General features: G+C 37.4%; 1 protein-coding gene across 4 annotated transcripts in view; it reads right to left on the bottom strand.

Moving 5' to 3' along the window:
• Nck1 (NCK adaptor protein 1) overlaps positions 1–16,412 on the bottom strand; it is a 63,460-nt gene that overhangs the window by 6,792 nt on the left and 40,256 nt on the right. For 3 of the 4 annotated variants that reach the window (XM_074059925.1, XM_020185251.2, XM_074059926.1), the window contains one exon: positions 9,866–10,100. In XM_074059925.1, the coding sequence (XP_073916026.1) occupies positions 9,866–10,091 (226 nt within the window). In that variant the 5' untranslated portion in view covers positions 10,092–10,100. Of the gene's footprint in view, positions 1–7,822; positions 8,320–9,865; positions 10,101–16,412 lie in introns of those variants that run through there. The other variant, XM_074059927.1, reaches the window with a different exon arrangement.

The raw sequence follows: 16,412 nt of genomic DNA, 5'->3' as shown, positions 1-16,412 counted from the left end.
CTCTGTCTGGGTTCCTCTAAACCTTGTTATTATAAGGTTGCACTCTGCTTGTCTAGTTGTCTGTTTTCTTTAACGTCAAAGTGCACTTCCTAAGGAGAAAACTGGACCTTACTCTCTCTTCTCTCCAGTGCTTAGCCGTACTTACTTTACTTTAAGGGAAGGAACTGTTCAGTAGTAGAAACTACTAAATAAAATGAACAAATGATTCCTTGGTTGAAAGTTAATCAAGATGCCACAGTTGGCCTTTTCTTCTACTTCAGGAAATCATACACTTTCATTTTAACTTCTCTGTAGAAAGTTCTCAGATTTTGTTGTAGATCTAATCTCTTGCTCTTTCTAGAATTCAAACACTGGAATTGTGATTGTTACCACTCCTGCAAATTGTATCATCAGCACCTCAGGACCAAAGAAAAATAATCTCTCCTATACCCATCGATTGGCTTTCTTTCTTCCCAGTTTTCTTTTTTGCAGTACTGGGGTTTGAACTCAGTGCCTTCACCAGCCTTTCTTTGTGATGGACTTTTTTTGAGATAGGGTCTCATGGAATTATGTGCTCAGGCTGGCTTCAAACCGCGATCCTCCTGATCTCTGCCTCCTGAGTAGCTAGGATTACAGGCATGAGCCACTGGCACCCTGCCCCAGTTTTCTTAATTCTGGCTAACGGTACTATGATTCTAAAAAATAAAAAAAAAAAAGTCCACATCACTGGTGACATCAAAAATTGCAGATGAGGAAGTGCGATGCTTCCTCTAAAATCAATTAATGAGCTCATAAATACTGTCAGAATCAACTTCTGCATAACTGGAATCCCTTTTTTCTTTTTTTAACTTATAAAAACTAGAGCAAGTTTTGGTAAAGAAAGCTACTGTTCTTGTGGTATAGATAGTGCCATGGCATTGTGAGCTGTCTGTCCACCATCTCTCACACCCCGTCAGCCATGGCTGTGAGGACAGCAATGTGCACTCTAATACCGAAAGAAGCAACACAGAACTTATGCTTAAAGAATTGTGATTACAGGTTTCAATTTGTTTGGCAGTTCCCTGAAGAACCGGCACAATGGCATACATGGGTTCACCTGACTTGGAGCATTCCCCAGGCTAGGGTGTCTTTCTGGGCAGCTTTACCAAAGTCATCTGACTGATGCTGCAGCCTGGGGTAAGGACAACAATTGGGACACAGACAGACTTAAGAGAGGTGATGATGGGAAAGGCTATACATGTGAATTAGGGATTTTGAAAAGCTGCTGTGTATACTGGGGAATCAAGAAAGGGCTAGACACATGCTCAAGAAAGGCTAGAAAAACCCAGAGGTTTTCACCTCTGGCTGGCCTACGAGGTCTGATCACACAATAGTGAAGTCTAATGCAGAACTGTAAATGGCTTGGCTAAGTGTTAAAAGAGTGCCCCTGCCTATAGCCAGTCTGCAAAAATGGGAAGGCTTTTTCTCCTCCTCCTCCTTAGTTTGGCTTTAGGTATTTAAGGAAACAATGTTAAAATACTAGGTGACTACTAAGCAAGTAAAAACAACTTCAGTGTGACTAAGAATACAAAAACTTTATAAAAGAGTTTAGAGAAATAAAATAAGACATTCTGAGATAAACAAAAGCTAAATGAATTTATCACTATTAGACCTGAGCTATAAAAACATTCTACAGGGAGTTTTCTGGGCTGAAAAGCATTCACACCAGACAGAAATATGACATCAGATGAAGAAATAAAGAACAAAAGTAAAGACAGCTACAGAGGTAAGCATAAAAGTCAGAAATGTTGCACTTCTGTTTGTGAGCCCTCTTTTATTCCTGCATGACTGAAATATTAATGTGTGAAGTGGTCATCCGGCCTAGGGCACACAATGCCTGAGAATGTAATGTATAGAGATGGGACTATGAGGGATCAAAGTTATGTATCTTGTGTGAGCTAAGCTAGTACTAATTCAACCTTGATCGTTAAAAGCTTACGATATTAAACCTAACCCCCAGGGAACCTAAGGAAAAACTAAAAAATATACAAAGAAAGAAGATGGGTAACCACAAAAGAAGGTAAAAACAAAGGGATTATGAGGAGGAAAAGGTATAAGCGATATAGGAAACAAATAGCAAAGTAAGTCCTTTCTCACCAGCAATTACTCTAAATTAGAAATGAATTAAACTGGCCATCTGAAAGATTGGCAGAATAGGTTATTTAAAAAAAAAAAAAAACCCAACTTTATGCTATAAACAAGGCACTCACTTTAGATCCAAGATGAAAACAGGTTTTAAAGTGAAAGGATGGAAAATGACATTCTATGAAAATGATAACCAAAAGAGCTGGGATGGCCATTGAAATATGACATAATGCAGACTTTAAGACAAAGGTCATAAGAAACAAAGAACATTATATATTAATAAAAGAGTCAAACCAAAACATAGGACAATTACAAGTATATACACACCTAACAATAGAGCCCTAGGACATTAAGGCAAAAGCCAGCAAAATTAAAAGGAGAAACAAACAGTTCTACAATATAATTGAAGACATCAATGTCCCACTTTCAGTAATAGATAAAACGAAGCAAACAATTTTAAGGAAATAGAGGACTTGGGCAATCCTACAAACCAACTAGCCCCAACAGAGACATCTAGAACATGCCACCAAACAGCAGCACGTACATATGGGACATTCTGCAAAGAAGACTCTATGTTAGGCCACAAAACAATTCTTAGTAAATCTGAAATTCATATCACACACTGACAACTGAATGAACCTAGAAATCGTTAACACAAAGGAAAATAGAAAGTTCATAAATATTAGAAATTAATGATGTGTGCGCGTGTGTGTGTGTGTGTGTGTGTGTGTGTGAGAGAGAGAGAGAGAGAGAGAGAGAGAGCGAGAGCGAGCGAGAGAGAGCGTGCAGAAGCACTCAGGATCTCACCAGGATGGACTTCAAATCACTATGCAATCCTCAAGCTTGTTATCCTCCTGCTCCAAGCGCCTGGCTGAAGTTAATCACTACATTTTTTTTAAACAACTAGTGGCTCAAAGAAGAAAATTACAGATGAGATTAGAAAATACTTTGAGACAAACAAATTGGAAATGGCATACAAAAACCCATGGGGTGCAGTAAAAGCTGTGTTCACAGAAAAATGCATGTCCCTAAAAACTTACATTAAAAAGAATCACCTCAAATCAACAACTTAAATTTATGACTTAAGGAACTTGGAAAAAGAAAACAACAAACCCAAAGCCAGAAAGGAATAATGAAAATGAAGGCAGAGATGCACACAAAGGGATTGAGGTGAACATAACACTTCTCGTTCTTCAAAACTTAGTCCAGTTAAACATCTCCCTCTCTCCCCAAAGAGTTCACACACTGTTCCTTTGTGCCAGGAATTCTCTGCATTGTACCACGTTCCATTAATCTTTCTGCATCATGTGAACAAATACACACATAACTGGCAAGCTCTATTATTCCCCCGCTTGCAGTTCTTTGAGAAGGGTATTTATTGGCCTTTATTTCTACTGCTAGAAGATGGATGTTCCAATCTTCAATGAGACACAAAAGTACTTTTACAAAATTACACAAACAAAAAGTACTAGAAGCCAAATGTGGCAGCACATATCTATAATCCCAGCTACTGAGGAGGCAGATATAGGAGAATAGTACTCTAAGGCCAGTCTGGGCAAAAAAGTGAGACCCTATCTCAAATAACAAGCTGGGCATCATGGTTCATACCTGTAATCCCAGCTATATGAGAGGTGGAGAAAGAGGAATGAACTGAGGCCAGCCCCAGGCAATAGCAAGAGACCCATCTGACAAACTAAAAGCAAAAAGAATTGTTGAGGGTGGTTCAAGTGGCAGAGTACTTGCCTAGCAAGCACAGGCCCAGAGTTCGCACCCCAGTACAAAAAAAGTATTAACAGCTCTTTCTTTTTCAATTATGGTCAGAGAACAATTAGGTCCTTTCACAATGGGGCTCCCTCAGAGCAATATATTATCCTTTCTAAATTCTTGTCTTAGTTTGTTCAGGCTGCTGTAACAAAAATACCACGAACTAGCTTACAAATGATAGAAATTTACTTCTCCCAGTTCGTGGCATTAGCAGACTATGCCTGGTAAAGTCCTATTTCTTACTGAGTCTTCACACAGCAGAAGGGACAAACAAGCTCCCGTGGGCCTGCTTTCTTAGGGTGCTAATCCTGTTTGTGAAGGCTCTGCCCTCATGACCTAATCACACTGGTGATTGAGTTCCAAGCTAAAATTCTGGAAGTGAAAGCCCGGCCCAGTAGCATGTGTCTGTAGTGCCAGCCACTCAGGAGGCTGAGGGAGGAGGACTGCCGGAGCCCACAAATTTGACAATAGTCTGGGAATCATAGTGAGACCCCATCTCTCTTTAAAAAAATAAAAACAAAAATAAATGAGGGGGACACAAGCATTCAGATCATGGCACTTCCTGATTTGGAAGCTAGTTCACCACTATCCTCCTGGCCTTAATCAGTCCTTTTTTTTGCAGCAAATCCTCTACTTCACTGCTCCTTTGACTCTTGTCATTTCTCTCCTCTTTAGTCATAAGGGTCCTCTTTGAAAACTTAGACAAAAGAGACCTAAGTTTACATTTTCTTCCTGTGTGCTATTGCGCAAGTTATTTAATCTTCTTTAAACCCCAGCTTCATTGTTTGTGAAATGGTGGTGTGTAAGTACCTACATCATAAGCACAGTGCACCACACAAAACAGGCACTCAATCAAGGGTAGTTATTATTCCCTACCTCCTAGTGCTTCTGGCATTTTACTTTTCAAAATTACTTAAACCTTTATTATTGCATTACATAGCTGGACATAGCTAGGGTTTGACAGGAAATGCTAAGTTTGAAGCACAGAGAAGGTATGCAAATGAGACAGTCTTTTAATTTTTTTTTACCATTAGCTCTAAAAAAATTGTTAGTATAACTTCCATTCTTCTCTCAGTATTACTACTGGTCTTACTTCTCTGTTCCTACAGCAATGCTTCTTAACCAGACAATGCATTGTAAGATCCTCAAAAGTTTTTAAGAACTGAAACATTCCATTTTTGTGTAATAGCTCTCCTCTTCCCAAGGCAAATCTTTGTACCAATAACTTCTCCTTATATAACCTGGTTTCCAAATCCTTGATATACTGGATGCCAGTACTGGGAACATTGGAGTTTCTCAATATCATGGTTAATGTACATCTATCCCAAGCCGGGTGGGGTGACTTGGGACAAATAATCCCAAGACTCAGGAGGTAGAGGCAGAGGACTGCAAATTCCACATCAGTCTGGGCTACATAGGGAGTTCAAGACGAGCATGAACTGCATGGTCAGACCCTGTCTCAAAACAACCAAGGTTCATCCAGGCACCAGTGGCTCACACCTGTAATCCTAGCTATCTGGGAGGCTGAGATCAAGAGGATTGAGATTTGACAAATAGTTGGCAACCTTGGCAAATAGTTCCTGAGACCCTATCTCCATTGAATTTAAATCCTAGTAGTGCTAGTGGTAGGAAATAAGGGCTGGGTTGTAGTTCAGCAGTAGAGTGCTTGCCTAGAACACGTAAGGCTCAGAGAGAGAAAATGAGAATGAGAATATGAATAGGAAGCTATCCCAGTTTATCCCAGAATAAACTGTCATGTTTTCACTGGCCAGCACACATATAAGGGAGCCTTACTTGAACACCTCTAAGACTTGACTCAATGCCACCATGGACTATGAGATTTTTATGCTACCAGGCTAGGTTCTTATCAATCTTTTCAGTTTCTTTTATTAGTTATTGCTTCCAACATCAGGTCTTCTTTAGTTTATTAAGCATAACATTTTATCTTCATTTAAATCACTGAGTAAATGTTCAATAAAATTGATTCCAAGAAAGCGCTGCTACTTCTTCCAATTCCTCAGTGAACTATCATTACTCTGTTCTTATGTCCCAACTTCTTCAAAACCAGTTTCTCTCCCATCCATTTCCCCCATTCCTATGACACACATGAGACCACTTAATTGTTTACCGGAACTGTAAGGATTTTAGAGTTGGAAGGTACATTCCAGGCTCATCAAGTCCTACTCAACTCTCTCTTCTACAAAGAAAGCACAGGAAATTAGGAAAATTTAGTTATATATCTTATGCCACAAGGCTAGTACATGGTTTATTTGTGAGCAGAACTAAGTAATTCTAAATACAAATATATGGCATTCTTTACATTAAGTTTTATGTTTATCTATATGAAGCAAATTGCTGATTATTATTATTATTGTTTTATCTAAAACACTGTGCAATTTTCATTATCAAGTATATTCTGTCTACCACACAAGGAGCCTATACCTTTTCCCTCAACTTTTTAAGTCCTTTTAGAAAGCAGGTGAATAAACAGCCTGTTTCTACTCTGACAAGCTGCCTGACAAAACAAGTATAAATCAGGGGTGCTGCAGAGATTGAGGAAAAGAAATATTCTGATTACACATCTCAAATCTGGGCCCTTGGACTACAAATGAATTTAAAATTAACCATTAACTTGTTAAGATTCAGTAGAGGAAAAAATTTTATCATTGTATTGATAAGATGTTATGTATTGAGTCACTGTATCAATGATACCATATATTTTTATACTATTTCTGGTTGATTTATGATCAGTATCACTTATGATCCATCTAGATACAAAATCCACTGCCTCATTATTAATAAATAACAGCCATCATCTAACTCCCCACCAGAATATGAGTTCTATGAGAGTTAATATTAGTTTTTCATTCTATGATTTTTGTCTGGCTTGCAGTAGGCTCTCAATAACAATATGCTGATGAGCATATTGACGAATAAATTCTTTAAAAAGAAAATTAGCTGGTGGCTTTGGCTCACACCTGTAATCCTGGCTACTTGGGAGGTTGAGATCAGGAGGATCATGGTTTGAGACCAGCCTAAGAAAATAGTTCTCAAAATAACCAGAGGAAAAATGGACTGGAGGTGTTGCTCAAGTGGTAGAGTGTGAAGCCCTGAGTTCAAACCCCAGTCCCACCAAAAACTTAACCACCAAATTGGAAATACAAAGATCTAAGAACTTAATAATTCTCAAAAAAAGTATAAAAGTAAAGAGAAGTTATGAGACATATTCCAGAATTATTCACTTAGCTACCAAAGTGAACTGAAGAAACAAATGAGTCCTCATATCACAACATTCTTTTTCAACAAAATGCTCACTCCTTTGCTATTTTGCCCTTTTCCTTAGACTCATCAGATCTCTCTTTGTTTCCTTGGGCTCCTTGTGTATAAGGGACTTCTATAGTATTCCTGTGTTCCTTTTTAAAGAAATACCAAACAAATATTCGAGGAGATCAAATCAAGGCTCTCAGCACTTATAGATTAGGCTCTTGTAAATCAGTATTTTATTAGTGCCTTTATTACATTATTTTTAAACTGTTCCTACAAAATCTAGGTAAAACTTTGCAAAACATTATCACTTTTAATCCAAAGGTCAAGAATAAAGGAATCTGTTCACTTAATCCTTTTTCTTAAAACGTTTTTAATGTTTATAATTGATTTAATTCACTTTAAATGTCTATGTTAAGTTGAAAGTTTCTGAATTAGAATTAACTATTCAAATCCAAAATGTCTATATCCTTTCCCCATTTGCTATTTAAACATTCATACTAAAACATTTTAAAATTACTTACAAGTCAAAACCAACAGCATTTGAAATATCAATCCTTCACCTTGTATACATAAACATGAAGTACCACCTAAGTATTCTACACAGAGTTTCCATTTAAATTCCTAAGAGTGAGAAATCTAATTCAAAAACTACAACAAGAAAACTGACTTACTAAACACAGTAACTTACTGAAAAAATCTTTAAAGATGTTTAACCAATCCATTCTGAACAAGTCTGTGTTCTCTTCTGTGAGCTCGCTCACACAACTCAGGATACTTAGCGAGCTTCCTGGTCTACTCTGCAACACTGACACATCCCACACCCCAACCATGTGACCCGGCCCACACCCTCACAATAGAAAGTTTTCCAGCGGCCTCTCTTTCCAAAACTTCTTTCCTCTAAACTACGCAAGAACCTGTAAAACAAGTAACTCATGATGGCCAAAAACATGACCTTGTAATTAAGACTTATTTTGGATGAAACATTAGAGCAAATATGCTTTTAATAATTAAAAATATATTCCTGCATTCTTCCTTTCCTTTGTTTCCTCCTTTTCCTTGTTAATTTCCAAACAATGTCTCTACTAACACAATCATTATGAAACAAACCCATCAATTAAATGGGATATTTAAGCTCCCAAAAAGGGGTGCAGAAATTCTGAGAAAAGGAGAAGCCTGTCAGATGCAAAAGCTAGATAGACTTATATTACTATAGGTTAAAACATTATTTCAAAACACCATGGAATATAGATAGCAATAACTGCAATACTGTAATAAAGTTAACAGAGATTTCCTAAAACTTAGATATAAAAAGTTATCTGGGCAGTTAAATGTCATGGTAACTATATCTATTAAATTGCCTTTAGCACGCTGGCAATGTCTTCAGTTCAGAAGGTGATATTCCAATACTCTGTGGAGCTCTAACTCTGAATTGTACTGTATTTTAGTTTTTGCTGTCTTATGATGATTAAAAACATAAAACATTTGTCTATTGCTGATAATTAAAATAATCTTGAATAAGAAACAAAAACTCTAAGTTCAAAGTTAAAATAATATTTCATATTGCCAATCATGCTATCATTGTCCCAAGTTGTCTTTGTAAGAAGAAATTTTTCTTCTCTTCTACATACAAAGAAAATTAAGCAACAGCACATCTGTCTGAACACAAAAATTAATTCCTGTCCCTCCCAATTCCTTCCTGTTAGCTAAGGAGAATTAAGAAGAAAAAAAAGGTAGAGACAGTCTTCACCCGTGCATACTTCCTTCCTGCCAGCTTAGCCAAGACTAGGGTAAAGCAGGCTCCACTGTCTCTAGCCAGCAAAAAGTTTAAAAACAGCCTGATGCAGCAGTGGCTCATACCTATAATCCCAGCCACTTGGAAGGCTAAGATCAGGAGGATCACACTTCAAGGTCGGCCCAATCAAACAGTTCACAAAACCACATCTCCAAAATAACCAGGGCAAAATGGACTGGAGATGTGGCTCAAACAGTAGAGTGCCTGCTTTGAATGTGTGGCTCAAACACTGGAATGCCCTGAGTTCAAACCCCAGCCCCACAAAAAAAAAAAAAAAAAAAAAGGATAGATAGCTATCTAGATAGATAGATAGATGGATAGATAGATAAATGGATGGATAGATAGATGGATGGACAGATATATAGAAAGAGGTGGGAGAGGAATTAAGGAGGGAAAAAGAGAAAAACAAAATAGTAGAGATTGGACCCACAGGTGCTAATATACAATAATGACCCACAGTTTAAAACTCTTTGCAAATAAAATAAAATGATGGTTAGTTTTTTAAAGAGAAGTTCAAAGTGTTAAGCCACCAGATATTAAAATCGACTTATTTGCCATGTAAGATAAATTGTCCTAATGCCCAAGGAGGCAATTCTGCATATTACTCACTTTTTTCCTGCCTCAATTAAAGGCAGAATTTTCCTCTAAATCACCATTCAACAAGCTCTTGCTGAAGGTCAGTGTTAGCTGTGTTCCTTAGCACTACTTGACCTGTGAACTTGGCTCCAGGTTTATACAAACTTCTAACACTTATGACTTTTGAGGGTCTCCTGGCTTGAACAGCTGCCTTGAACAGAACTTACCGTGCCTAACTGAAATGCCAGTCCTGGCTTTCCAAGTCTACTCTGCCCACTGCTATCAGAACTTTGTACAAAGATCTAAACTCCAGAATCCACTAAAAAGAAAGTTAATTTTTCCTTTAATACAAAAACAACTCACCTAAGGTATCCTTCAGGTTTTTCACAATAGATGCTTTCCGAGCACTGTTTTTCCTTTCTACATAGTTAGAAGGGACAAAACCTGTTTTATTCATGGAATTTCGAACTCGCCACCAGGACTTAGAATCATCCAGAAGCCATAATCTCTCATTCTTCTTGATGTCCAGCTCTTGTTCTTGTTGGGCCACATAATCAAATTTGGCTACAACCACTACTTCTTCTGCCATTTTTCAGCACTGTAACACACAGAAAATATTTTTATAAAAGTTGAAGTAGCAGTTTAAGTAGTCTATATGCTTTTCAAAAAAGACATACTTAAAAATCTAAGGATGGTGAAAGGTTCAAAATGAAAACATGGGGAAAAAACACACCTGGCAAATACTAATTTAAAAAAAAAACTAGTGTTGCTATATCAGTATCACATAAACTAACTTTAAAGCAAAAACCATTGCTAGAAATAAAGTTCATTATACAAATGATACAGTTCTATACAATATATAGGTAAAATTGAAACTTGTGCCAAATAACATGCTTTGGAACACTATTTTGTTTGCTTTTTTTGTTTTGTTCGTCCTTTTCAGAGTTAGAGGGAGCAAACCCACAATAAACGGACTGGTAGAACCATAAGGAGAAAGTGACAAATCCATTATTACAGAGGATGATTTTTAACCTACTTATTTCAGTAATAAAACAAGTAAAGTATCAAAAACACTAGTAAAGTCATAGAAGAACTGATACCACATTAATTAGTTTCATCTAATACATAACAGAACATTATTTCCAAACAGAAGAATACATACAGAACATACACAAAATTGATAAAATACCAGGCCATAGTCTCAACAACTTCCATGTAACTGGTATCCTACAACTGTATTCTCTGACAACCATAACAAAAAGAAAGCTTTTTAAAAAATGTTTAGAAACTTCTAAAACCTCATGAGTCTATAGTAGTAAATAAAAAGATTCTGTGTCTAACTTTGTGGATGTGGCAAAAAGACTGATTATGAAAAGAGAGTCTTTTAAGAAATCACATTAGAAAAACAAAAAGGGAAAAAAAACAGGGCGGCTGACTGTAGCTCAGTGGTAGAGTAGAATGAGTGCTCAGCACTCAAATTAATCCCTCCTCCCTCCTATCTCCTCCAAAAAGAAGAGTTAAAAATAAATTAATGGACTAAGCATCTATCCTAAGCACTTGGAGAAGTAGCAAAAGAATCTTCGGCAACAGAGGAGCACTTGCCTAGCACACATAAGGCCCTGGGTTCAATACCCAGCATGGGAGGAGGGGCGAGTTAATAGGAGGGATTGTATTCTGAGGCCTGCCTGAAATTTTACCTAAAGCAAAAGGGTCTAGAGGGCTTTTGCCTAGTAAGCACAAGGTCCTGAGTTCAATTTCCCTCCCATACTGGGGAAAGGACACTGATCAATGCAAAAAAGGAAAAAAATGTACCCAAATAATAGGAATGAAAAGAGAGTCACAATTACAGATACTGCAAACATTCAAAAGGCAGGCTAATATAATAAATAACTATCAATTTACATGAAAACTCTGAAACACAAATTTATACAAAAATAACAAAAGTAATAAACTTCAATTAGTAATTAAGAAATATTCCCATGATGAGAATCATGACACAGAGTTTTACAGGCAAATTCTGCTAAAACGCAGAGAAAAAAAATCATTTTAATTTATATAAACTATTTTAGAAGAAAGAAAAACTTACAAGCCAATCTCACTCCTGAACCTAGGTCACATTTGAACTACTAACCTCTTCCCTCCAAAATTTTATTTTTATCTTTTCCTGAGATGGGTCTTACTGAGTTACCCAGTTTGCCCTCAAACTCCTGGGCTCAATTGATCCTTCTGCTTCAACCTCCAGAGTAGACGGAGCAACAGGTGTGTGTATCTAAACAAATAATTCTGGTTTGGAGTGTTTTTGTTTTGGTTTTTCTGTGGTGCTGAGGATTAAGCGCAGAGGTCTTACATATACTAAACACACACTGCCCCACTGCGCCAACCTCCCTCCTCCCCACTCAACTACACAAGGATACAGAATTCAAGACTGATGTTAAAAATCAGCTGAAGTTCCACATACTGATAAGGAACATATAAACACCAATAGTAAAAATACAAGCCAGATGTGGTGGTGCACACCTGTAATGGCAGCCTCTTGGGAGGCTGAGGCAAGAGGCTCCAAAGTTCAAGGTCAGACTAGGCAACCTAGCAAGACTGGGTACAAAAGTACAAATGGGCTGGGAATGTAGTTTGTGGCAGAGTTCTTGCCTAGCATTCAGGAGACAGTGGGTTTGATTCTCAGTATCACAAAAACAACAACAATCACTCAAAAATGAAAAAACCCAGGAAAACAACTGATGTTAAGAAGTACAGAATGTAATGAAGAGCTACATAAAAGTGTTCCTGTACCGGAAGACTAAGTAGTAAAGATTTCAATTTTCTCTAAGTCGACAAACAGTTCTATTGCACTTAACATTAACAGTAAACATTTTTGTATATATGGACAGTATTATTCTATAATTTAAATAGAAAGGCAAAATAACTAGAAAAGCAACACATATTTTAGAAGTAAGACTAAAGTGAGATGAAGCAGGTACCAAATTTCAGAAATTCTTAAGTAGCTATAGTAGTGAAGATTATGCATTATTGGCAAAGAGATGGATGCACAGACTAATAGAACAGAAGAGAGAATCCAGAAAGAGACCCACAAAAATATGTCCAACTGAATTTTGACAAAGGTGCAAAAGCAATCCAATGGAGGAAAACTAGCCTTCTTGATAAATGCTACTAAAGCATTTAGACTATAGGAAAAAAAGAAAAAGAAAAAAGTACCTGGACCTGATCTCAAAAGGGGTCACAGACTTAAAATATAAAACTTTGAAACTTACCAGAGAAAATGTCCAGGATTAAGTGCAAGGCAAAAACTTTAAACAAAAATTAAGATCCACAAAAGGAAAAACTCAAGAGTAGAAAAGCAAATGAGAAAAAGAGCAAAAGACACAATGATCCATTCCATTCACTGAAAAAGATACACAGATGGCCTTAGAACATGAAAAGATATCCATCATTAGCTATTAAGGAAATGCAAACAAAAACCTCATTGAGATGTCACTGCATACACCTATCTGAATGGCTAAAATAAAAGTAAAAGCACCAAAATGCTGAAAAGAGTATGTTGAAACTGATCACTCACGAATTGCTAATGAAAATGAAAAATGGTACAGATACTCTGGACAACAGTTTGACAATTTCTCAAAAAACTGTACTCTTGGTATTTATACCAAAGAAATGAAGACTTATGTTCATACAAAAACTTTTGTGTGAATATTTACAGCAAGTTTATGTGTAATAGCCCAAAACTAGAAACCATCCATGTATTTTTCCACAAATGAGTGATTAAATAAACTGTAGTAAACACCTACCAAAAAGGATCAAGATTTTTACATGCAACAAACTGTAATGAATCTCTAGGGCATTTATGCTGAGTGAAAAAGGCCAATATGAAACGTTACTTACTATATGACTCCACTCATGTAACATTCTTGAATGACAAAATAATAGAATAGTGACCAGACTAGTAATTACCAGGGGTTAAAGAAAGAATGGGAGCAGGAGGGCATTAGGTATGGCTGTTCTATTAGTCAGTTTTTCGTTACTGTAACAAAGCCTGAGATAATCAACTTGTAAAGAGAAGAGGTTTATTTTGGCTCACAGTTTTTTTTTTTTTTAATTCTTTTTCTGCCCTCTTGTTCTCTGATTTTGTTGAAGAGAAAACATAAGAGATAGTAAGACATAGTGTTTTTGCTAGTTTGATGGCTCACAGTTTTGAAGGTGTCAGTCCATGGCTGGTTGGCCCCAGTGCTTTTACGGTAGAGTATACGGAGGATCAAAAACCACCCACTTTACAACCAAGAAGCAAGAGAGAGGAAGGGCCTGGGATCCTACAATCCCCCCCTTTGAGGGTACACCCCATAACGACTCAAAGATCTCCCAGTAAGTCCCACCTCTTGAAGGCTCCACCACCTTCCAGTAGCACCAAGGGCTTGAGACCTACTCTTTAACACATGGGCCTTTGAGGGACACCTATCCAAACCACAGAAGCTACAGAAGGTACCAGTCTTGTGGCAATGGAAATGTTCTGTATCTTGACTGCATCAGCATTAATATCCTGATTATGATACTGTACTATAATTTTGCCAGATGCTAACACTGGGGAGGAAGCATGTAATAACAGATTTCTAAGTTCTAAGATTTCTTACAATTGCAATGTGCATCTACAATTATCTCAAAGTTTAAACTATAAATTGTTAAAAAACTTCTGTGCAGCAAAGCGCTTATATAACAAATTACCACAAAGTTAGTGACTTAAAACAACACAAATTTACTACCTTACAGTTCTGGAGGTCAGTATAAAATGGATCACTTGAGCTGAAATCACAGTGTCAGCAGGGCTGTGTGTCTTCGGAAGGGTGTAATGGATAATACACATTCCTTGCTTTTTTCAACTTCACGAACTGCCTGCATTCTTCAGCTTGTGGCTGTATTACTCTCCTTTTCTCATTCTGACCCATCTGCCTCCCTCTTATAAGGGCCCTTATAACTACATTGGGCCCACCAAGATAATCTCTCCTACTCAAAATCCTTAATTACGGGGCTTGCTCAAGGGTAGAGTACCTGCCTAAGCAAGCGTGAAGCCCTCAGTTCAAACCCCAGTATGGCCTAAATAAGTAAATAAATAAATATCCTTAATCACACCTGAAAAGTTCTTTTAACTATGTTACATACTACATTCAAAGGTTATGGACTGGGACACACACAATTTTGGCCAACCATTATTATGTTAGTAACTACTACAAACATAAAACACAAAGCTAAAGACAATCAACTTTGGGAAATGTGTATTATATGTTTAAATGTTTAATACTCATCAGTTTATGCTCATACAAATGACAAAAACTGGCAAATGACATTGTGACTCCTACTTATGCCAAGTTCTGCACCAGGGACACTCGAGTCCAAGGAATGCCCAAGCATGAAGGAACCATGAATGACCTCAAACTAGGCCCTGAGATAAAGTGAAGTCAGTTTCCAGCCCTTATGCCTGGGACCGGGATGTAGAGGTTGGGCTGTGGGCAGATCTGGAAGGGTTCTGGCTAATTTAAAAATTCTGCTACGAGGAACAGCCTGGAAGCCGGAGGTGGGAAGGGAGTGGGAGGTGCTGAGGGTTGGGTGGCACAAACAATGTACACACATGTAAGTAAATGTAAAAATGATAAAAATAAAAGGAGAAAGAAAAAAATGAAACAACACAGAAAGCAAGTAAATAAAAAATAAAAATTCTGCTATAGCTTCTGTATCCAAATGAGTTAAGAAAGAAACCACATATTGGGTCTCTGCCTAGCTCTAAGTCTTGATGTGAATATCTATTTCCAAGGTCACTAACTAAAGAATAAAAGTTTAAATTAAAAAAAAGTCAACAAAGAGCAATTATAGGATAGAAAACACAAAAGTATCCAAAAAGATTCTGAATGCCTTCTTAAAGAAATGAAAACTAGAATACTATTCTTTATCTATATAAATGGCAAATATACAACCTATGTCTCCAAGTGCTCCCCAGAATGTACAAAAATAGGCATTTATTAGTATTATTAGCATAATGACTAAACATTTATTCAAAGCTGTGTTTGTCAACTTTTGGTCGCTGTAACAAAATACTTATAAAATCAATTCATAGGCCTCATTTTTCAGTCCATGGTTGTTCCTGGTGAAGAAGCTGCTCATTTCATGGCATGGGGGAAGGGGTGGGTAGGTGGACGGGGTGGGTAGGTGGACAGGAAGGGGTCATGGTTGCAATACGTGCTTCAAGGGCACAGGCCCAATGCTGTAATTTCCTTCCATATCACTTCCCAGTACTGCCACAGGCTGGGGACCAAGCTTTAGGGAGTTTTCCAAGATTTAAACTATAGTAAACTTGGAAGTATAGTATGTGAATTTTCAACTTATACCAAAGTACAGAATTCCACAATGAGCCCTGTACCATGACCCAACTTTAATAATCAGTATTACGCCTGTGTGACTCCCCTATCCCAGTGACTTTCGGTAGAGGAACTGAAATCCTGTGATTGTATCTACAAATACTAATAATAATGTAAGGCAAAACCCATATCCCTTAGAAACTAACAACAATCAAGTGTTCGTGACCTTGTTTTTGTCATGGGCCCTACTTCTTTTTGGCAGTTTGATGAAACCTGTAAGCCCTACTCACAATGCTAGGGGTTTTGTTTTGTTTTTGACACTCAGTCTCCTTATGTAACACAAGCTGGCTTCAAACTCATGAAGCTCCTCTTGCCTCAGTCTCCTGAGTGTCGGGATTACATGCATGCACTATCATGCCCAGTTTCAACAATGCTTTAAAATGCATATGAATATACGTAAGACTGCAAATGAAATCAGTTATATTGAGATTCAGTTTTCTTCTTTATGGGGGGGTGCTGGGGATGAACCCAAGACTTCCCACACTAGACAAACACTT

This window comes from Castor canadensis, chromosome 17 (assembly GCF_047511655.1).
Source record: "Castor canadensis chromosome 17, mCasCan1.hap1v2, whole genome shotgun sequence".
NCBI classification, from domain to species: domain Eukaryota; kingdom Metazoa; phylum Chordata; class Mammalia; order Rodentia; family Castoridae; genus Castor; species Castor canadensis.
This window is presented reverse-complemented; position numbering and strand designations above follow the sequence as displayed.